A 23612-nucleotide genomic window follows, 5' to 3' on the forward strand; every position below is an offset into this window, starting at 1 on the left:
GGGCCGAGGGCACCGAGCAGACTGGCTCCCAGACTTTGTGCCTTGGTCTGGCTGGTCTGGCCTCCAGGCCGGCCCTCCCCTTTGTTTGCGCTCTGGACGGAGCTGCAGCTCCCGCTTTGGAACATTCCCACCGTGCTTGGTGCTTCCTTGTATTGTTGTGTTTTCCTCTGGAGGGGAAGTGACCAACATCAGCCTTTCCTCCCAGCAGACAAATTCCGTGCACGAAGCTACACGTCAGCTCTGGGCGCCTGCTGGCGAGCCCAGCTTCCGTCTCCTGCCTGCGGGGGTGGGGGTTGAAGTTGTGCATGACATCCATCCCAGACCTTTCTCTTTTGAGCAGTGGGCAGTGCCTTGCAGGACTCCCTGACGAAGGTCTCTTCTGAATCCAGTTGCAGCTTGCATTGAGGGTGTTGTTATTGTTGTTGTTTAGTCCCTAAGTCATGTCCAACCCTTTTTGCCACCCCATGGGCTGTAGCCAGGCTTCTCTGTCCATGCGATTTCCCAGACAAGAATACTGGAGCTAGTTGCTATTCCTTTCCCCAGGGGGTCTTACAAATCCAGGGATCGAAGCCATGCCTCCTGCTTGGCAGACAGGTTCTTTACCACTGAGTCCCCAGGGAATCCCTGCATTGAGAATAGGACTCGGTAAACACTTGAGACGTCAATAGACGCAGTGCTACCTCCCCAGCTTATGTTGCTTGTATTATTCTGATGATACAAATGTTTGTAAGTGAAACTATTTGCACTAAGGGAGTAGGTTGTTTACCAGAATGTTACAGTGAATCTTACTGATACAGAAGGAAAATATCCCTCATGATGGCAAAGAATTTATCTTTAATGTATTGGCTCTAAAGTTGGATATTCATAGATGATAAAAGAATATTAAAGAAACCCAGTAACTATTTAAGTGTGCCAGGCACCTTTAAAATATCATCTAAAGCTTTAGACTGCCCTATGAAGTAGGCAACCTGCTAGTACCTATTTTCCATATGAAAAAATCAGGTCCAGGGAGGTCAAGTTCCTTTCTCAAAGTCACCCAGCTGGGAGGTGCCCAGCTAGAGTTCCAGATTGGGCCAGCTCTCCTCCAAAGCCAGCGTTTCCCACTCCTTCCCCTGTCTGGTCAGGAGGGAGAGGTGGCAGGTTGCCCAGCCAAGAGTTAAGATTCTGGGGTCTGGATCTGGCTGTGTCACTGAGGGTGGTGCCTTGACCCCGGCTCTGCCCGCCCCCTGATCCCCCCAAGCTCTTAGGGGAGACGGTTTTGTCTGTCTGTGTCCTTTAGGCCCTGCTGTTCCATGAGTCGGCGACTTGGGGCCTGTGGTAGTCATGCTCCCGATCCCGGGGCCTCTGACTGACAGCAGCCTTACCTCGCGGCGTCCTCGGGGTGATTGCACAGGACGTGGAGGCCAGGATGCTGGCCGTGCGCTTGCCATTCGGGAGGCGCTTCTCTTCTGACCGCTCTTACCCGAGAGCCCCGTGTCCCCCCGAGCTGTGGGTTAGATGGTCACTTGCCCTTCAGGGACAAACCCGGAGACGCTATCTAAGAAAAGCCCGTCAGATTCATCTTTCCCTGTCCCCAGCCCCCTGCAATTCGCAGGGAATCCTTTTGGGAGGCCGAGGTCCCCTGAGACACAGCTGACCCACAGGGTCCTCCCTTCAGAGCTGCTCTCAGGGACATCTCCAGGTGGTTTGGAAGGTTCGGCAGTAACACAGCTGTCTGGAGCTGGGGATCTTTTCCTCAGGGGTCGAAGGTGCCAGCCTCTAGCTCAGCAGTGGCGGAGTCGGCCTCAAGCCCGGCTTCCAGCAGTGAACCGCTGTCGTGCGTGCTCCGGCACACGGGGAGCTGACCCAGACCCGGCCAGTCCCTGACGTCAGGGGCTCTGCAGACCAACAGGGTTGAGAAAGATGCGGGTGATGCTCCCCACTGGGGACTCGGCCTGAGCTGAGGAGTGGCGAAGGCAGACGGAACAGTGCTCTGGTGGCCTGTGCCCTGGCTCTTGCCACAAGGAGAGTTTGTTTGCGGACTAGAAGCTCTGGCTCACCCACTGTAGGCTGTATCTGTTGGGGCGGGCAGAGACGTCTTCATTTGTTTAGTCCTCCTGTCTGCCTGTCTGTCCATCCGTCATTAGGCATCTGTGTGTCTGGGTACTCTGCTGGTGCTGGGCGGCATTGTGTGCAGAGCATTTGATATGTTAAAACGTTCTTTAGGTGAAAAGAGACATTAGGATGCAGGTTCAAAAGAAGAACTTCTTTGATCTATTGTGCTTCTATAGATAAGTTGAACTAAATTTCTTGTGGAAGAAATGAGGTCAGACATATCTGGCACTGAACACTTGCCTGAGGAAAATTATTACGGTTTGGGGAAGGAAACTGAGGGCCCTTCAGAATGTGTCAGAAGGGTGGGGCCATCACTGATTGTGATGCGGATGGGGCGCTGGGTGTGCTGTGGGTGTTCGAGCCGCGGCTGGGTGTCGGCGGCCCCTCCGGGCGGCTGGGGCTCAGGTCTGCGCTCTTTCCCAGTTCGTGGTTGTGGTTTGACTGGAAGGAGCGTTCCGTGCGCAGTATGAGGGTTGTGGGTGGTAGTGCCCTCCCTGAAGCACCCGCTCTCCTTCTCGCCCGGTCACTGGGCAAGTGGAACAGACACGTGCTATTGGCTTTGAGAAGTCTGAATTCTCGGGCCACGATCGTGTGAAAATGACTTCTGTGTTGGTAGATGGGAATCAGAAACCTCAGGCTCCTGTAGAGATCTGGATGTGGCTTCTTTGGTCCTGCGTACGCCGGCAGGATTCTCTTGCTCCCTTGGAAGGGGCCGTGGCCGGTGTGGCACCCTGGCCGTGGTGCAGCACGCTGAGCAGTGGAAGCCCTGGCGCACCGAGTGCCTTTTAGATGCCATCTCTCTGGCTCCATGGGCCTTTTTTTGTCTTTAAATTTTACTCTGGCTCCCCATCCTACCTTCCAGTCACTTTGATTGCATGCCTTTGGCCAAATTGGCTGAAGCCAGGTATTTGCCTTCCGAGCTACTGTAGTTTCACAGTCAAACTGTGTGACTTGATGGTGGTAACAATGTCCCGAGGGGACTCCTAAGTGTCTGTCTTATTTGGTCCTCATCGCAGCTGAGGAGGTGGGACTTCGGCATTCTGCGCAGCTAACGGATGAGGAAACCGACGCCGCTGTGCTCCGTGGGCAGGCCAGAATCTGGCCCTGGGTGTGGGGCCTCAGTCTCCCCACCGCCTGCGCTCCAGAGATTCCTGAAGAGCTTTTCTACCCTCAGGCTCTGGGATCTCAGTCAGTGAAATCTTTCCGTGTACCTTGACATTTTCTTTTCTTTAATTTTTTCCCCCACAAAAAAGTGTATGATTTCATGCCTTTTCTTCCAGGAAATCTGTTGTTCAGAATTTAGGTGGTGCAGCATTTTCTCCAGAAATGTTAATTCCAACGTAGACTGTATGACTGGAGCTTGAGGTTGCAAATTCCTGTTTGTCCTCTGAGCTCTTCTTCTTTGGAAACTGAAGTGCAGCTTGCATTTTGATGTTTGTTTACTTTTCCCCTTGGAAACACAGTCTTAATGAAGTCAGTTTGTTTTCGCCGATGGAACTTGTCCCGTGATGCACACTGGTCTAAGGGCTAGAACCTTAAAAAGAAGGTGTGACCCTGGGGTCTCTGTGACAATGTTTCTTGTGGCACACCCCCAAACTGGTCTATTTTTAGCTTTCAGCTTCTTGATCATGTGATTTCCCACTCCTCCCCCAAGGAAAAGCAGCTTTGATGGGGTTTGGAAATGAAGTTCAGTCTCCGAGGCTGCTGCTGTGGCGATGAGTATTGGAGTGTCAGGAAAGCCGAGGAGGTGCTCCTAGAATAGACGGGTCCGGAGACCCACCGCCAGGGCGGTAACAAGGCTTGTATTCTGATTTCCTCCCTGGAAGTGAAGAGAGTTGGAGAGGCAGGAAGCAAAGACCTTCAGAGCAGAGTTCAAGTCTTTTTTGCATGGGCTTGCCGCTGGGTGATGGGGATGTCTGAGAGATGAATCCCTGTCCAGCTGGTGACTTGGTCTGTGTTTGCTCTTCAGCAAAGACACTTGGGCTTGGAAGGGCTCTGTGATCCTCTGGCCTAATTTAGAATGGGCAATGCTGTTGAAAAACAGAAGCCCCTGAAACGAAGCCACCTGTGTCCCTGGAAACAAGGTAAGAAGACCCCACGCTTTGTACCCAGGAAGAAGGGCTTCGGCCGCCATCTGTTGGGACGCTTCGGTGTAAAACCAGACCTGAGCCTGCAGGTCAGACCGTGCTTCCAGTTCAGCATGGTCTGGAGACAATAAACAGACAGTTCTGCTAAGGAATGAAATGGTTTGCAGCTCTGTGATGGCCTGACTTGGCTGAAAACTTTAGTTCAGTTTGAGATTTTTTATTTAGTGCAGCACATGTCGCTGGGTTGAAATTTTTCAGTTTTAAAAAATATCCCAAAGAAAAATTTTGATATCCAGGAGGTTTGCATTTTTAGTGACAGTTTGGTTTAGAGAATGTTAATAATAGCTTTTAAATATATAGCATCTTTCTTCCAAAGAGTTCAAAGTATCTCCTATTAAAAAAAAAAAAAGAACAACCTTGTATTTGTCTATCCTCGACGTCCATGATACAGGACAGCAGCACCTATTACCACCTCCTCGTGTCACTCGGGCTTGTGCTAGCGTTAGCTCTGAGAAGGAAGAAGCCAGAGGGACCACAGCAGTGTGCTGTGGTGTGCCTGAAACTGGAGGACCCTTGAGCAGGGTCCCAGGGCACTTGCTGCCCTTTCTCACTGTTATTAACCTAGCAGACCAGCAGTTCGCAGACCCAGTAGGCACCAGAATACCAAAGATAGTGCCCACAGGGCTTCATCAGGTATGGACTCTTTGATCTCCACTTGCCAAAAAAGAAGGGAGGTAGCACCTGACCTGTAGCAAGACAGTTTGATCGCAAGTGTGTGCACAGGTGTGCTTGTATGAACAGAAAAAATAAACTGGGAGGAACGCATGGAAATGTCAGTGATAGTTGTCTTTTGTGGTCAGGTTATGGACAATTTTTTTTCCTTCTTGAAAAAAGTCAGTGGGATGCGAACTTACCATTACCCTTCTAAGTTTCCATCAGTCGACGAGCTAGTTTGGAAAAGGTACTCCTTTCTGGTCCTTTATCAAATCCTGCTTTGAATAAAAAAACGATGAAAGACATTTGAGGGACAGACCAGGAAATTTGAATATGAACTGGGTGGTAGATGGTATTTGGAAACTGTTGCTAAAACCATTGTGTGTTGGTGGTAATGAGTCATGTAGGAGAATGTCCATTTTGGTATCGTCATGCTGAAGTATTTAGGAGGAAAGGGTTAAACTGGCTATAATTTTACTCTAAAATGGTTCAGGTGAGTGAGTGAACACTTGCATATAGGTAAGAAAAACAGGTAATATATGAGATTTGTTATATTTTCTTTAATGTACTTTACTCACTTGGGGGAGAGAAACATTAAAAAAAAAAAAAGCAGTTGCTTTTTATGTCATAATACTTTGTCCTTCAAAAGAATGACTCTTAGCAGACATGGGTGTTTACATGTGGGCTGGGATGCAACACTGTCTCTTACTGCCGTGTGGGCTGGTATCTCCAGTTACTGAGAAGCAAAGCCACATGATCCAATAACACAAATCACCAGTGTTAGAACAGGAATTTAACATTTTACTTACTTTCAAGTTGTCTCTGGTTTTCCTTAGGAAAATGTATGAATGAAAGCTTCTTGACATTTCCACTGGAAGCAGCTGGGTTTACAGACAAAAATGAAAGCTGTTGTGTTGTGTTGTTTAGTTGTGTTCAGAAATGTAAGTGAGAGGGACTGATGGCAGGGATTTCAGAATCCACAGCGAGTTGAGGGTAAAAAGAGCAATTAATTACCGCTGATTTCTGGGTCTTCACAGATCCTTTGGACCAGGGGCACGTTTCTGCCAGTGTAGGGATTTGGTTTGTGCACGGGAGATCCCGTACCTGAAGTTTATTCTCCGATCCGGCATCTGTGGATGCTCTGCCAAGGACCCACAATAATGGGTGTGGAGTTTATCTGTTCTTCACAGTTTGTCTTTGTCAGTAAAGGCTATTGATGTTTTGAAACAGTAATTTCAGAACAGTGTTCGGGAGTGATTTTGTGAATCCCCGTCACCACCCTGAGCCTGATGTGAAGTCCAGGCTCAGCACAAGCATGAGATCACAGGGACTGACTTGATGGTTCCAGGCTGGAGGGCACGCGGCGTGGAATCAGTGCCTTGTTTTAGGGGCAAGTGAAACGGGGTCTTGGCCTCTTGTGTGGTTGCTGCAGGCTGCTGCAACGGCCCCGGCTCCCTCTGACTGCTGTCCAGCCTGTCTGTTGGCCTGCCATGGCAGACTTTAACCTGAGCCAGACAGTCGTGATTAGGAAGGTCAGATCCAGAATAAATTCTGAAGGGACATTTAAAGGAAATCATTATCTGCTTTTTAGACCATTTATGTTTCTGCTCCCATGTTGTGTAGATCTGGGCAGTTAAGAAACTGAGGTGACAAAATACTAGTTTGAGAAAGATGACTCTCACTGTCTCTGCTTGCTGTCCCCCTAAAAGAGCATTTTACACGCAGTAATGTCTCTCTAATGATTTTAAACAGTGTGAGCTGTAGACTCTTTGAAGGGACCAATGTTACACTCTCTGACTCTTAAAATCCTAGTTTTTCTTACAGCTCTCAAAACCGAAGACTTAAGAAAGAGACAGTACAGCCTTTTTTTGGTTTTTACACTAACGAATACTTGCCATAGTTGACAAATTGGAATCTTTTGTATTACCATGCTGAGTTCTAGCAGGTCCCTGCCCAAAAATATAGGATGGGAGACGGGATAAGGCAGTAGCTTCTATGATTCTCCATGGTCCAGCCAGCCAGAGCCCTGCCCTGTCTTGCTGTCTGACTTTGAACAAGTGAATCTGGTTACTCCATGACCTGATCAAAACCCGAGGGCTGTCTGTCGGGGTTGTGGTTCTGCCCTCCACACCCGCCCAGCATATGGCACTCGGTGGCCGAGCTGAGTGCTGCCTGGCTCCCGGTTCTACCACAGGTGTGCCTGGGGTATGAAAGGCGCTGCGTGGTTCCTGGTGCGTGATAGGTGCTACTGGTGCTGGCCTTCCGGCTTTGCGGTTCTCTGCCCAAAGTAGAGACATTGGGGGATGAAAACACGTACAGCCTCCTGTATCCCACAGCAGTCTGAATTCACAAAGACTAAATTTATCAACAGTTGTTCTCAGTGCAAAAAATTGCTTCACTAAAGGTACTTAAATCGTTTAGTCAGCGTTTGGTTGTTGATGCTTGACCCAGACACCCGGGGAAGCCTTCAGCCTAGAGCTGCACTGAACTTGTGTGGAATACACCTGCTTCCCCTGCTCTCAGAGGACTTCCTTGTTTCTTCTGGTCCTTTTCCAACCCCCAGGAATAACTTGAAGGGTGGCTGATGGTGGTTATTCTGGCTTTGGGGAATACAACATGAGCAGACGTTTCCTTGGGAATTAAACGTTGTGGCTGTAGTTGCACAGGGTTATCTCCCTCAGAAAACCCCCCAGTGTGAGGCCACACTGGCATGGCAAATGGAAATATTAATGATTTGCATATTTGTACACAGCTGGGTGTGAGTGAGTGAAACAAACACCCTCAGTGGAAGCACTGACTGTAAAAAATGTGCTTCCCAGGCTGGGCTGCCTATGGGCTTTGCAGCCCCGAGAAGGAGGTGCCTGGCCGGGGTTGGGGTGGGGAGTCACGGATTTGCATAAATTCAGCACGCTCTCTGGTTCCTCTGCCACAGGGGCAGATTTATAATTGTCTGAATTCCAGTCAGCAGCGGTGTTTAGACTTGCCTCTACAAGCTTGTCCCAAGCTGGCTAGTGTGCCAGATCATTCCCATTGATGGCTTTTCTGGCTGCAGCTGGAGCTGGCCTCCTTCCCCCCACCACCACCCCCATCTGTTGTCTGCCCTCACTCCATCGCTCTGGGGGCTGCCATGCTCCGGAACATGCTCCAGAACGTGCAGGGCTGGGTGCTGCGCTCCCGGCACCCCACTCAGGGCCTTCCCGCTGAGAGAGGCCAGCCACACGACTTTACGTATCCCAACCTGTTCCCTGATTTCTGTGTGACATTAATAATAGCGCATACCTCAAAGGACTGTTGTGCACAATTAAATGAGATAATATATGTAAGGGGTCATAGCCCTTAGCATACTCAGGCACTTGATGAATCATAGTCATTTGTGTTATCACACGTTGCGTAATAGAACGAACCCTGGTTTTACACAGGCCAGCTATCAGTGGGAGCTTGGCTAACTACCCACTTCCTTCCCTCAGTTGAAGGGATCACATGCCAGATGGTCTCAGAGGTGCCTGGTGAGCTGTGAATCAGTGATCATCCACACCGATCATGGCTGCTCGTTTGTGCGAGCTCCCTTGTTGTTCAGTACCTGCAGAAGGCATGGATGCTGCTGGGCACCGTGGTCCCCGGGGTGCTTTGTATGGTGCTGAATTTCTTTGAAAGTAGTTACTGCAGGACTGGGCATAGTTGAGCTGTTCCTAGTTAACTGGAATATGTTCCTAACCAGGAGGATCCATTTTCCCATCCTGAATAATGTTGAAATGTCTCTTTCCTAATTGCAAAGTGGTTAAGAGTCTGTACACCGGAGCCCAGGTGCCAGGGTTGATGCCTTGGTCTCCCACTTCGAGCTGGCTGATGGTCGGCAAGTTCCTTAACTCTTGGGCCTCAGTTTTCTCCTTTGTAGATAGTACCTACCTCACGGGGTGATGCAAGGATCAAGGGGTTTATGCATGTAAAATACTTAGGACAGTACCAGACAAGTAGTATACATTCAGTAAGAGTTTATTATTGTTATTTTTAGGTTAAGTACAGGGAATTTACATTTTATCTTAGGTGAAAAGATGTTATTAAAGAAGAAATTGGAAAAAAATTGACAAAATGCCAAGAGGAGAATGCATCTTGCATGTCTGAAACCTGGTAGGTGAGCCGAAGGACGAGCTGTTTACTGGCCATCTTTCCCAGAGCTGCTGCACTCACATGTGTATTTTCCATATGTGGTCTTTAGCGCTCCCGTAAGGACTGTGACATTCTATCACGTTGCTCTTCCATAACTTGGTAGATCATGCACCCGCTGCTGGATATTGACATTGTTTTCCTCTTTTTGCTGTAAGAGATAAGGTAACAATAAGCAGCTGTATTCATATGTTTGTGATTTGCTAGATGATCTCCTTAGCACGAGTTCTCAAGGTAAAGTTCCCAGTCCAGGAACCTGCTGTGGGCTATTGCTGTGTTGTTTTTCCAAAAGGCATGTATGTGTTAACATTTTCATGAGCGATGCATAAATTTGTCAGGTAGCCACAAGCACATCTGTGTTGAGTGTTGTCATTTTGAAATTGTTTTCCTTATAAAACTTAAACTGGTTTTATTAATGCCACCATGATGCAGGCATGGGGCTCAGAGAAGGGGATGGGAAGTTCAGGAGCCATTGTCAGGGCTAAGAATCTATTTTTGTTTCAAATTTCTGTTTTCCCATGGACTTTTGCATTGGACTTGGCTCAGTCTCATTCAAGTGTTGAGTTTCACAGAGAAAAGGCATGATAAGATTTCAGGGATTCTCATTTACCATCACAACTTTTTGTCTTTTGCCTTCCAGGGAGCAGTGATTATTAAACACTTTTGATTTCCTCACGTGAAAGGGACAGAGTGAGCCCAGAAATGATACAGTAGCGTCATTAGCATTAACATTCGCTGTTCAGCAGGGTGACGAAGGACCGACTCTTCCTCTTTCCTGTTCCTGTTGGGGGACAATTCGTTACTATTTCCCCAAATGCTCCTACGTGATTGGGCACCAACCCAAATGTTATTAAAATAGATATGCTGTTAGACTGCTTGCTCCAAAGCTTGCTGCAAGGGCAGTTTGGGTCAACAAGTACAGAACATCAGGATATTACTGTGATGGACAAAGATGATGTCCACACCCGTTCATTGTGGGCTTCCAAGTCGTGATTGGGTGTGACCATGCACAGGCTTCCGGGCAGGAGAACTTTTCAAAGCAAAGGTTATTTAGCATGCTTTTGGAATTAGTCTTGGGCTAGAAAAGAGTGGTAAAACTCTAAAATGATTCCCTAATTTTGCCAGGAATTCGATTTGAAGAAATCGAGGCTTAGAAGTGAAGTGGGACTCCCCTGGCAGTCCAGCGGTTAAGATGCAGCGCTCCCAGGGCAGGGGCACAGGTTCAGTCTCTGGTTGCGGAACTGAGATTCCCCATGCTGCAAGGTGCAGCCAGAAAACAGAGGGAAAAAAAATGAAATAACTCTTCTGAAGTCTTGCAACTACTTTGTGGCTTAGTATCTCCAGCTACTTAGTGGCTTAGTGTTAGGATAGTAGTATAACAGTGATATAATATGTAATAAAGATATATAATGATACAGCATATTGTATATATGATTATGTATTTTCTATTTATAAGTATATTTACATGTTACAGAATATATGTTCAATACATTGTGTTTATAATATGTTTTATATTGTATCTACCATATGCAAAGTATATGTGATACAATAATAGATGTAATAATAATACAGTAATAACATATTGGGTATAATACTACAATAACGCTGGTAGCTTCTTGTATGCCAGATTTGGTACTAAGAGATCTGGATACTTTATGGGCTTCCATTAGTCTTTTTTTGTTGTTGTTAAGTGAAAGATCAAATGTAGGAAATGGAAGCCATAAGTGTGATGGAATTTTTCTCATGAGAAACATGGGGTGTTGTTTTGGGCGTGGATAAGAAAAGGGAAGGAAACTTCGCTTTGTCACCAAATATTTCCAAATTTAGAACAATATCTACCCCTAGTCATTGGTTTTAGGATATGCTTTACCCTGGGAACATGCGTAAAATACATTTCCGTGCTTGGCTATTTCTTTTCCAGCCACATGGAGGGTGTTACCAGTATTTAAGATAATAGCAGTGGCCACTGGCCACTTTATCTCTAGTTACCTTTTGGCAGTTACGTAGGACACTTAGTTTTGGAAGTCACATCTTGCTGAAATACCTAGGTCCTTGTGTCTGGGGATTTTGTAGTCTGCAGCTGAGGAATTTGCTTTAGGATGGCTCGTCTTTGTCCGGAGTGGGTAAATTTAAAGAGCCAGGTAGTGAATCTTGTAGGCTTTGCAGGGCAAGAGGCAAAATCAAGCCTGTTATGTAGGTACTTATATGACCAGCTAAGGTGAAACCATTTTATGGCAGATGGGAAAACCATTCTTCCCTTGCAGGCTATATACAAGGAACGTGCAACCGAGAGGCTGACAGGATTCGGGCTGCCGGCAGGCGTGTGCTAACCCTGATCTGCGAGGTCCTTTTGGTTTGATGCTCTCTGCTGTCATCATTCGAAGAAGGCGATGGAACCCCACTCCAGTGCTTTTGCCTGGAGAGTCCCAGGGACGGGGAAGCCTGGCGGGCTGCCGTCTGTGGGGTCGCACAGAGTTGGACACGACTGAAGTGACTTAGCAGCAGCAGCAGCTGTCATTATTACTGGGGAACTCAGAAGCAGGTCACTTGTCAGTCACCAGAACTATTCACGTTTCAAGCCAGAGAAAGGACTTAAATATCACCCTCTAACAGCCTTATTTTTAAAATTGAGATTACTTAAGCTGAACCTTCTGTTTTCTAGCCTATCACACCATTCAGGTCTTTATCTGTAAAAATACAATGAGAAAGAGATCGTGGAAGGTTTGAAGAACCTGGTACTTTGAAAATGGAGGCCTTAAATGGTTTTCCTTTACCATTAAATGGGGCACTATAGTAAAAACATTCCACTGTTTCTATACTAATTCACTGATTGACAAACTTTCATCCATTCAACAAACATTCATTGAATGGCTCCTGTGTCAGGCACTGTTCTAGGCACAAGAGATATCTAATGAAAAATTAAGACATCATTGGCTTCTAAAGTGTATAGTTTAATACAAACAGTAAAATATATAATCTGTTAGATGATAGGCATCACAGAAAGAAGGCAGGGAGGGGATGTCAGACTGGGAGAGGGGCTGGTAGTGTTGCAGAGGCTGGAGAGGGGAGAGGGCTCAGCTCTGAGGAGTCGAGTGGGAGGGCCGTGCCATGTGGGCACATGCGCTCTGGAGAACGGGAAGCTCGTGCAGAGGGCCGGGGCCGACACATCGCTGCGAGGCCCGCGTGGCTGGAGCAGACTTGGGAGGGACCAGCGAGATTGAGGTCAGGACGAAGCAGAGCCTTGTGGGTGATGGGGTTTGAAGGGAGGACCGGTGGGATTTGCTCAGGGGTAATGTGTGGGGTGTGAGAGAAGAAGAGGTGTTTTGGTCTGGGCATTTTGTCTTATAAATGGAAGAGTGCGGAGGAGCGGATGGGGACCCGGGGGTTAGGGGAGGGGGTCAGGAGTTGCGTTTGGCACAGGTTGAGTTTGGGATGCCAAATAGAGACCTAAAAGAGGTGGTCACTAGGCAGGATGAGTGTTGGAGTCTGGATTTCAGGGAAGAAATCTGGGCCTTTTAGGGTCTTTGACTTTTGAGACTGGATGAGAGAGATTACTGATGAAGTGAGTTAGAGAGGAAACCAGAAACTGAGCCCTGGGGCACCCCAGAATCAGGAGTTTGGGGTGAGGCAGGAGGCGACTCGGAGACTGTGTTGTCCTGGGAAACGGGTGCAGACAGTGTCAGGGGCAGAGGACGAGAGCTGACAGACGATGCTGATTGGGGCTAGTCACGTAAGGACCGAGACTTGAGCACTGGCCTTAGGGCCGTGGCATTCACTGGAGACCTGGACCAGTTTCAGGGTGGTGCTGGAGGTGAAAGGGGATGTGAGAGAGAAAGGCCAGAGAGGAAGTAGACACAGTGGGCACGAGAAGCTCCCTGAGAGCTTTTGCTGCAACACAGAGCAAAGACACGTTGATAGTTGTTGAGGGTAGCAGGGCCAAGGGAGAGCTTTTTTTTTTTCATTATTTTATTTTTGGTTGCACTGGGTCTTCGTTGCTGTGAAAAGGCTCTAGTTAGAGGGTGGGAGCTACTCTATAGCTGCGATGTGTGGAGCTTCTCACTGTGGAGGCTTCTCTTGTTGAGGAGCATGGGCTCAATAGTTGTGGTGCCTAGGCTTAGCTCTGCATCATATGGGATCTTCCTAGACCAGGGATTGACCCTGTGTCCCCTGAATTGGCAGGCAGGTTCTTATCTACTGGACCACCAGGGAAGTCCCAAGGGAGAACTTTTTTAAAGGGAGAAATAAAGGCGTGATGAATGTAGATGTGAATAATTCAGTTCAGTTCAGTCGCTCAGTCGTGTCCAACTCTTTGCAACCCTGTGGACTGCAGCACGCCAGGCTTCCCTGTCCATCACCAACTCCCGGTGCTTGCTCAGACTCACGTCCATTGAGTCTGTGATGCCATCCAACCATCTCATCCTCTGTCATCCCCTTCTCCTGCCCTCAATCTTTCCCAGCATCAGGGTCTTTTCCAATGAGTCAGCTCTTCGCATCAGGTGGCCAAAGTATTGGAGTTTCAGCTTCAGCATCAGTCCTTCCAATGAATATTTAGGACTGATTTCCTTTAGGATTGACTGGTTTGATCTCCTTGCAGTCCAAGGGACTCTCAAGAGTCTTCTCCAACACCGCAATTTAAAAGCATCAACTCTTCGGTGCTCAGCTTTCTTTATAGTCTAACTCTCACATCCATACATGACTACTGGAAAAACCATAGCTTTGACTAGATGGACCTTTGTTGGCAAAATGATGTCCCTGCTTTTAATATGCTGTCTAGGTTAGTCATAGCTTTTCTTCCAAGGAGCAAGCATCTTTTCATTTCATGGCTGCAGTCACCATCTGCAGTGACTTTGGAGCCCAAGAATATAAAGTCTCTCAGTGTTTGCACATCTGTTTGCCATGAAGTGATGAGACCAGATGCCATGATCTTAGTTTTTTGAACGTTGAGTTTTAAGCCAGCTTTTTCACTCTGCTCTTTCACGTTCGTCAAGAGGCTCTTTAGTTCCTCTTCACTTCCTACCATAAGAGTGGTATCATCTGTGTATCTGAGATTATTGATATTTCTCCCAGCAATCTTGATTCCAACTTGTGCTTCATCCAGCCCGGCATTTTCCATGATGTACTCTTCATATAAGTTAAATAAGCAGGGTGACAATTTACAGCCTTGACGTACTCCTTTCCCAATTTGGAACCAGTCTGTTGTTCCATGTCCGGTTCTAACTGTTGCTTCTTGACCTGCATACAGATTTCTCAGGAGGCAGGTCAGGTGGTCTGGTATTCCCATCTCTTTAAGAATTTTCCACAGTTTGTTGTGATCCACACAAAGGCTTTGGCATAGTCAATAACACAGAAGTAGATGTTTTTCTATTGTTTTCCTGTGTATTCTATTGCTTTTTCTATGATCCACCAGATGTTGGCAATTTGATCTCTGGTTCCTCTGCCTTTTCTAAATCCAGCTTGAACATCTGGAAGTTCATGGTTCACATACTGTTGAAGCCTGGCTCGGAGAATTTTGAGCATTACTTAGCTAGTGTGTGAGATGAGTGCAACTGTGCAATAGTTTGAACATTCTTTGGCATTGCCCTTCTTTGGGATTGGAATGAAAACTGACCTTTTCCAGTCCTGTGACCACTGCTGAGTTTTCCAAATTTGCTGGCATGTTGAGTGCAGCACTTTCACAGCATCATCTTTCAGGATTTGAAATAGCTCCACTGGAATTCCGTCACCTCCACTAGCTTTGTTCATAGTGATGCTCCCTAAGGTCCACTTGACTTCTCATTTCAGGATATCTGGCTCTAGGTGAGTGATCACACTATCGTGATTACCTGGGTCATGAAGATCTTTTTTGTACCGTTCTTCTGTATATTGTTGCCACCTCTTCTTAATATCTTCTGCTTCTGTTAGGCCCATACCATTTCTGTCCTTTATTGTGCCCATCTTTGCATGAAATGTTCCTTTGGTATCTCTAATTTTCTTGAAGAGATCTCTAGTCTTTCCCATTCTATTGTTTTCCTCTATTTTTTTGCATTGATCTCTGAGGAAGGCTTTCTTATCTCTCCTTGTTATTCTTTGGAACTCTGCATTCAAATGGGTATATCTTTCCTTTTCTCCTTTGCCTTTAGCTTCTCTTTTCTTCTCAGCTATTTGTAAGGCCTCCTCAGACAACCATTTTGCCTTTTTTTGCATTTCTTTTTCTTGGGGATGATCTTGATCATTGCCTTCTGTACAGTGTCACCAACCTCCATCCATAGTTCTTCAGGTACTCTATCAGATCTAATCCCTTGAATCTATTTGTCACTCACTTCAGTTCAGTTCAGTTCAGTCGCTCAGTCGTGTCCGACTCTTTGCGACCCCATGAATTGCAGCACGCCAGGCCTCCCTGTCCATCACCAACTCCCGGAGTTCACCCAGACTCACGTCCATCGAGTCAGTGATGCCATCCAGCCATCTCATCCTCTGGCGTCCCCTTCTCCTCTTGCCCCCAATCCCTCCCAGCATCAGAGTCTTTTCCAATGAGTCAACTCTTTGCATGACGTGGCCAAAGTACTGGAGTTTCAGCTTTAGCATCATTCCTTCCAAAGAAATCCCAGGGCTGATCTTCAGAATGGACTGGTTGGATCTCCTTGCAGTCCAAGAGACTCTCAAGAGTCTTCTCCAACACTTGTAAGGGGTTTGATTTAGGTCATACCTGAATAGTCTAGTGGTTTTCCCTACTTTCTTCAATTTAAGCCTGAATTTGGCTATAAGAAGGTCATGATCTGAGCCACAGTCAGCTCCTGGTCTTGTTTTTGTTGACTCTATAGAGCTTCGCCATCTTTGGCTGCAAAGAATATAATCAGTCTGATTTCAGTGTTGACCATCTGGTGATGTCCATGTGTAGAGTCTTCTCTTATGTTGTTGCAAGAGGGTGTTTGCTATGACCAGTGTGTTCTCTTGGCAAAACTCTGTTAGCCTTTGCCCTGCTTCATTTGTACTCCAAGGCCAAATTTTCTTGTTAATCCAAGTATCTCTTGATTTCCTCCTTTTGCATTCCAGTCCCCTATGATGAAAAGGACATATTTGGGGGGTGTTAGTTGTAGAAGGTCTTGTAGATCTTATAGAGCCATTCAATTTCAGCTTCTTCAGCATTACTGGTCGGGGCATAGACTTGGATTACTGTGATATTGAATAGTTTGCCTTGGAAACGAACAGAGCTCATTCTGTCATTTTTGAGGTGGAACCCAAGTCCAAGTTGCATTTTGGACTCTTGTTGACCATGATGGCTACTCCATTTCTTCTAAGGGATTCCTGCCCACAGTAGTAGATATAATGGTCATCTGAATTCAATTAACCCATTCCAGTCCATTTTAGTTCATTGATTTCTAAAATGTCGATGTTCACTCTTGCCATCTCCTGTTTGACCACTTCTAATTTACCTTGATTCATGGACCTGATATTCTTGGTTCCTACGCAATATTGCTGTTTACAGCATCAGACTTTACTTCCGTCACCAGTCACATCCACAACTGGGTGTTGTTTTTGCTTTGGCTCTGTCTCTTCATTCTTTCTGGAGTTATTTCTCCACTTTTCTCCACTAGCATATTGGGCACCTACTGACGTGGGGAGTTCATCTTCAGTGTCTTATCATTTTGCCTTTTCATCCTGTTCATGGGGTTCTCAAGGCAAGAATACTGAAGTGGTTTTGCCATTCCCTTCTCCAGTGGACCACATTTTGTCAGACCTCTCCACCATGACCCATCTGTCTCAGGTGGCCCTACATGGCATGGCTCATTGTTTCACTGAGTTAGACAAGGCTGTGGTTCATGTGATAAGCTTGATTAGTTTTCTGTGATTGTGGTTTTCATTCTGTCTGTCCTCTTTTGGAGAAGGATAAGAGGTTTACGGAAGCTTCCTGATGGGAGAGACTCACTGTGGGGGAGACTGGGTCTTGTCCTGATGGGCAGGGCCATGCTCAGTAAATCTTTAGTCCAATTTTCTGTTGATGCGCAGGGCTGTGTTCCCTCCCTGTTGTTTGACCTGAGGCCAAACTATGGTGGAGGTGATGAAGATAATGGCACCTCCTTCAGAAGGTCCCGTGCATGCACTGCTGCACTCAGTGCCCCCGACCCTGCAGCAGGCCACCGCCGACCACGCCTCCCCCGGACACTCCCGGGCAAGTCTGGGGCACTCTCTTGTGGGGTCACGGCTCCTTTCTCCTGGGTCCTGGTGTGCACAAGGTTCTGTTTGTACCCTTCAAGAGCCTGTTTCCCAGTCCTGTGTAAGTTCTGTAATCAAATCCCACTGGCCTCCAAAGTTAAATTCTGTGGGGGTTCTCGGTCCCTTTGCCAGATCCCCAGGTTGGGAAATCTGTTGTGGGTCCTAGAAATTTCTTAACAGTGTGAGAATTTCTTCAATATAGTTGTTCTGCAGTTTGTGGGTCATCTGCTCAGAGGCTCCATGGTGGGGTTAATGGCGACCTCCTCCAAGAGGACTTAAGCCACAGCCTGTTTAACCCAGGTAGGGGCACCCAGAGCCCATGCCCCAGTGGCAGGCCAGTGCTGATCCCGACCTCCACAGGAGACTCAAACACAGGTCTGGCCCAGTCTCTGGGGTCTTTGGGTTCTGGTGTGCACAAGGTTTTGTTTGAGCCCTCCAAGCGTCTCTGGCGGGTATGGGGTTTGATTCTAAACATGATTTCACCCCTCCTACTGTCTTGCTGGGGCTTCTCCTTTGCCCTCGGACATGGGGTATCTTTTTTTGGTGGGATCCAACATTCTGCTGTCGATGGTTGTTCAGCAGCAAGTTGTAATTTTGGAGTTCTCGCAGGAGAAGATGAGTGCACCTCCTTCTACTCCACTGTCTTTGAGGATAATCCAGTAGAGAAGGAAAAATTGAGGACTGGGGAATTCCTGGCAGAGAGAGACGCTATAGCAGCTGTGTGTTTTGAGTACCACTCTAGCACTCAGTCAGTGCTAACAAGTGGCCCCAGTGTTTAGTGACCCAGCGATGCCTTAATTTAGTTCATGCTTCTGAAAGGGGTGATTTAGGCTGGAGTCCTGGGCTCAGCTGGGGTCCCTCTTGTGTCTGTGGTCAGCTGCCTGGAGGCTCACCTCTGCCCCAGCCGGGGCCCGAAGTCACTCACCTGGCAGCTGTAGGCTTCCTGGAGAGCAAGGTGCACACGGCCTCCTGAGGCCCCCAGGGTCAGAACCGGCACGGTGTTGCCTCCGCTTCATCTTGTTGGTAAAAGCATGTTTCAGGACAGCCCAGATTCAAGATAAGAGAGAGACCCACCTCTGGATGGAAGGCCCTTGAAGTCGAAGGGGATTACTGTGGCCATCTTTGCAAACAGGTCTGGGAGCCAAGTGTATTGCATTTGAGCCTCCCAAGAGTTTTGTGTGATGGGTATAGTATTTTATCTTCATTTCACAGATGGGGGAACAGGGTCAGTGAGTGTCTGGTGACTTGCTCAGGATCACACAGCTGGTCGGGGGCAGAGTTGGGGCCCAAACCTTGCTTTCTGTGGTCTTCCCTCTGCCCCCCGGTCCTGAGACTGTGGGTGCACAAGCAGACTGGAGTGCTGCTTCCTCTCTTTGTTGGGCAAGGGAATAACATTTTTGAAGATGATTATCTCATAATTAAGATGGACTGAGGGAGGCAGTTATATTGTTGTGGTTTGCATGTTTACTGTGGGGATTGGCCAGCTGTGTTTATTAGAATCCCATTGAGGTCACAGTGGTGTATGTAATTAGGACCTTGACTGACACAAAACGTACGTGCCCGCTGTCAGCCGGACCCTCACTGCGCTTTGACAGACTGTGCGCGCCGTTTCTCAGCTGGCTGTCCTGCTCCTTGTAGCGCTTGTCCACATAGTTGCCCCGGTCCTCAGGACCCGCTTCACAGCCCCGGTGCCTCCAGGCTTTCTGGCCTCCCGTGTGTACCGTTATCCCTGCCTCTGCCCTCTGTCCCTGACACAGACACCCTGCTTCTGGTCCAAGGTCAACTGCCTCTGCCAAAGTCTGCCTCCCTCCAGAACCTGTTGTGGTTAACATTTGTCTCCTCACCCAGCTGGACTTCGCACTTTCCAGAAGGTAGAAAAATTAGCCTTAGCATCAGGGAACTTCGGCTCTGCCGCTGGTTGGGTAGCCTCCAACAAGTCATTTCCCCTGAGGTTCCTGAACCTGAGACCTGAGTGGACAAGCAAAGGCATCTCAGAGACCTCTCAGACAGAGTGAGGTCTGCTTGCGTTCACGGAGGAAGCCCTTGGCCTAGGGCTCAAATGCAATCAGCTCCTGGCGCAGTGGCTGCCAGGGCGTCCTGGGTCCTGTGTATGACAGCCCTCTGTCTGCTGCAAGAGGAGCAGCCTTCTCTCAGCCCTGCCATCACTCCAGTGCCTGGACTCTGTGGGCCCCGGGGCTCCAGCAGCTGCCCTTCACTTAGCTCACTGGGGAGACAGCTGGAGTCAGTCTGGGTGCTGGTTCTACAGTCTCAGAAGATACTTGGTTGGAAAGCAAAGACCACGGGGAAGATACTTTTTTAAAGCTCTCATTGGATAAAGGGAGCACCTTAATGAGTAATTAGGTTAAACTGAGCACTGCAGGTCTCAATAACCTTGCTTACAGGGAGCCCAGGAGCTTCGCTCTCCCGTGAAGTCCCTGGGCTGGGGTTCCTCCAGCGGAGCGAGAGGGAGAGCCTCCCTGGAGGGGGGCCTGGGGCAGTGGGGGGCCTGCCTGTCAGCCCGGAGGCCCAGTGCAGAGCTGCTCTGTACTCTCACGTGCTTTGCTGTAGGAGGAAATCATCCTGCTACTAATCATGAAACCTTGGGGAAATTATGTAATTGCTGTCAGCCTCAATTTGCTCATCTGTAAAAATGAAGACAGCTAATAACCCCTACCTCATAGAGTACAAGGAGGTGTGAACAAAGGATGGAGTTAGCTACGATAATGACTGTGTAAAATTCCCCTTTGTCTTACGTTATAAATCATTGAGTGAAGATTTTTCATACTTTATGGTCACTCTGTGCTTCCAAGATGTGTGCTTGTAATATTTCTTACTCATTCATTCACTGAGTTGGTATTTCTCTACTTCCTACATAGGGGCACAGCATGCTATTTCTCTCTGCTCGGGTTATGATGACCTGTTCATTTCCCAGTGGCATCACCATAGTCAGAGCTGTAGTTTGCTGAGTTCGTATTTCAGTGAAGTTGCTTACCTGGGGGCTAGTTTCTGAAGTCAGGTCATAAGGGAAACATTGCCTGTAGTCAAAATTACCCTTGAAATCCCCTCAATCATCTATAATAAGCAGTCTACATTAGGGGAGTCATCAAATGTTTTCTATAAAAAGCCGTATAATCAATAATATGGGCTTTGCAGGCTGTGTATGGTCTCTGTCACATATTGTTCTTCTTTTTTTTTTTTTTTTACAGTCCTTTATAGTGTTTTTTTTTTTTTTTTAAACACAAACCTCTGGGAGATAGTGAAGGATAGGGAAGCCTGGCGTACTGCAGCCCATGGGTCACAAAGAGTTGGACATGACTTAGTGACTGAACAACAGCAATAATGTAAAAAAGCATCTCAGCTCTGGGCCCTTTGAAAACAGGCCTTGGTCTGCACGAGTCACCTGTGGTTAGCAGCCTCCAAGGCAGCCCCAGGGACCCTGTCTCTTGGCGCTCACAAGCCCAGGTGCAGTCCATCGCGTCTTGCATCAGGGCTGGTCACGTGACCAGTAGACTATGGCACAAGTGCTAGATGGCTGTCACCTCTGAAGGTCAGTGTGTTCTCTCTCTCGGATCTGCTGCTCTGGGAGAGACAAGCTGCCCTGTCGTGAGGAGAGGCTCCTGGGTGAGGAGCTGAGGCCCCTCCTGCTCGCAACCTGGGGGTGAGCTCAGAGACGGCCCTGGTCAAACCCCAGGTGACGCAGCTCTGGCCGCACCTGAGACCGTGAACCAGAACCACCCGGCTCACTCAGATCATTCTGTCTTTTGATGATTATAAAATCCTCAGCAGTGAAAGGGGGAACAATGAGAGGTTTAAAGAAAAAAAAGGCTGCTTGCCTGCAGAGTTTAATCCATTCCTTTTAATATTTAGTGTTTTTACCAATTATCCATGTCAACAAAATCTGTTTATGGCTAGGATGCCTAAGTTACCTGAGAGTATGATGAAGCTCTTCCCAGTGGACCAGACCCTGAAGGGACCACTTAATCCACAACAGCTCTCGCTGAGGTGAGTACGGGGAGCCAGACGTCTCCTCAGATCCTGCTCTAATCAAGGCCTTCTCCTTGGCCTCTAGAAGGCCTCTTCTTGGCGTCCTCCAGCATTTGTGCTGGCGCTCTGCTATCACACAGCGCTGCACTTGTGGTCTGCAGGGACCTTGTACTCCCCACCAGATAGCTCCAGCTGGCTGTGCTCTGTTTCAGCTTTGCCCAGAGGACCTTCTGCCCTTGACGGCTCTTCCACAAGCAGCTGACCGTTGACCTGTGTCTTGTGACCTGCCTTGGAAGGATGAGCTGGGCCAGTTGGTTCTGGCTCAGGAATTTGAACCAGGACTCAGCGACAGTCTAATCACTGGTGGGCATTTGAGCTAAAGAGTCCTAAAGAATTGGAGGTAGGCAGCCATGATGTGCTCCTGCTTTATGAGTCGTGGCTCAGAGGAAGCATGCATACACTAGTGAAGTGCAGAGCATGTGAGAAGTGCTGTGGGAGGCAGAGGAAGGGGATCAGGAGTACCAGCTCCGAAGGGTCAGGTTGCAGAGGTAAAGCGGGCGGGCAGGGTGGCCTTGTTGGGACGGTGAGGTTTGCATCAGGACTTGGAGAAAGGGGGTTGGCTCAGCGTGTACCTGGGGGACAGACATTCCAGGAGGCGGAATGGTAGGTAGGTGTGTTCACGGAGGTGTGAGAGGCTGGGATGACTGGCCAGAGAGGGAAGATCCTCTTGGGCTTTGAGGACCATTGTGAGGACTTTGACTATCATCCCGAGGGCAACGGCAGGTGTTGCAGAGTTCTGAGCTGAGCAGTGAAACCATCTGGGTTCAGTTTTCCTAGGCTTTCCCAATGGCTCATCAGGTAAAGAATCCACCCGCAACGCAGGACACACAGATGTGGGTTCAATCACTGGGTTGGGAAGATCCCCTGGAGGAGGAAATGGCAACCCATTCTAGTGTTCTTGCCTGAAAAATCCCATGGACAGAGGAGCCTGGCAGGCTCCAGCCCATGGGGTCACAGAAGAGTGGGACATTACTGAGCGCACACACACAGGATCACTCCATTGTGCGTGTAGGGGAATAGAGAAGCCCTGCTAGAAGCTGGAGCAGGGTCTGGAGAGCTGCCACACGACGATGGAGGGCAGGTGGGTCTGAGGGATTTCAAAGATTGGGACTAACAGGGTTTCCTGACTGCTTGGATAAGAGTTGTAAGAGAAGATGGGGAGTCAAGAGGGACTTCACAGTTTCTGGCCTGAACCCCTAACTTTGAGAATGGAGCTGCTGGGGGGGCGGTGGTCAGGAGTTTAAGCAGAAGTGCCTTTTAGATCTCCAAATGGAGGTACTGAGAGGAGAGTTAAGTATGCAAGTCTCAAAAGGAGAGAGGGCTGGATTAGAGGTATGAACTTGGAGTTTTGACATAAAGATGGCATCTAGAGCCGCCGAGCGAGCTCCCTAAGGGAGTGAATCTCGATGGGACATGGAACCAGGGCAGAGGCAGAGGTGAAGGACGCTGGTCCTCAGGGCCGCCTTCTTGGTTCTCACCCTTCCTGACAGTTGGGTGAGCTTGGCTTGGATTCCCAGGAGACCCCTTACTCGTATTTACCTTGCGTGCTAAGTTGCTTCAGTCTCTTCCGACTCTGTGCGACCCTATAGACTGCAGCTTGCCAGGCTCCTGTTCATGGGGATTCTCCAGGCAAGAATACTGGAGTGGGTTGCTGCACCCTTCTCCAGGGGCTCTTCCTGACCCAGGGATGGAACCCTTGTCTCTTACATCTCAGCTGCATTGGCAGGTGGGTTCTTTACCACTAGCACCACCTGGGAAGCTTTTACTTCCCTTAAACCTTTCTTTTTATTTGAACGTGTTTCATGTGCTTTGTGTCCCTTGCTACCAAAAGAGTCAGGGCTGAAGGCGGTGTCAGCCCCCTTTACAGGAAGGAAACAGACCCAGAAGTTAAACTTACTCCAGGTTTTACCCAGTAGCCTAACTGGGATTGGTGTCTACATCCCTCTGGCTCCAATGTGTGCAAAGTGTGTGGGATCCCCTTGTCATTCCTGGGCTACTGCTGATGGCTACTGTGCTGTGGGCATTGATTGGTGTGATTTGAATGATTTAAATTGTCTGTTGCAAATCAGGAGGTAGGGTGAATCCCCCCCCCCTACCCCGGGCTGAGACTGAAATTGGCTTGAGTTTTAAATCTCAGGAGTCCCAATGCAGTGAAAGCAATTGAAGCATTGAGTGGATAGTTTGTTGATTAATTTCTCTTTTCACTTTCTATCAGGTGTTTGAGCACCTGCTATGTGAGATGCTGTGAGGCACAAATGTTTCCCAGCCTGAATTCTGATTTGACAGAATTCAAATGGCAGGCTGACAAATGCTATG

The 23612-nt window shown here is 48.2% G+C and overlaps 1 protein-coding gene across 1 annotated transcript in view; it reads left to right on the forward strand.

The window, feature by feature from the left end:
* Window positions 1–548: 548 nt before the first annotated feature.
* The window catches only part of RAPGEF1 (Rap guanine nucleotide exchange factor (GEF) 1), a 114719-nt gene continuing 91655 nt past the window's right edge, over window positions 549–23612 (forward strand). The window contains 1 exon segment of the mRNA XM_010856942.1: window positions 549–4178. Coding sequence (XP_010855244.1) covers window positions 4115–4178 — 64 coding nt within the window. The 5' untranslated portion in view covers window positions 549–4114.

Source organism: Bison bison, unplaced genomic scaffold (assembly GCF_000754665.1).
Source record: "Bison bison bison isolate TAMUID 2011002044 unplaced genomic scaffold, Bison_UMD1.0 scf7180017864375, whole genome shotgun sequence".
In the NCBI taxonomy this organism is placed as follows: domain Eukaryota; kingdom Metazoa; phylum Chordata; class Mammalia; order Artiodactyla; family Bovidae; genus Bison; species Bison bison.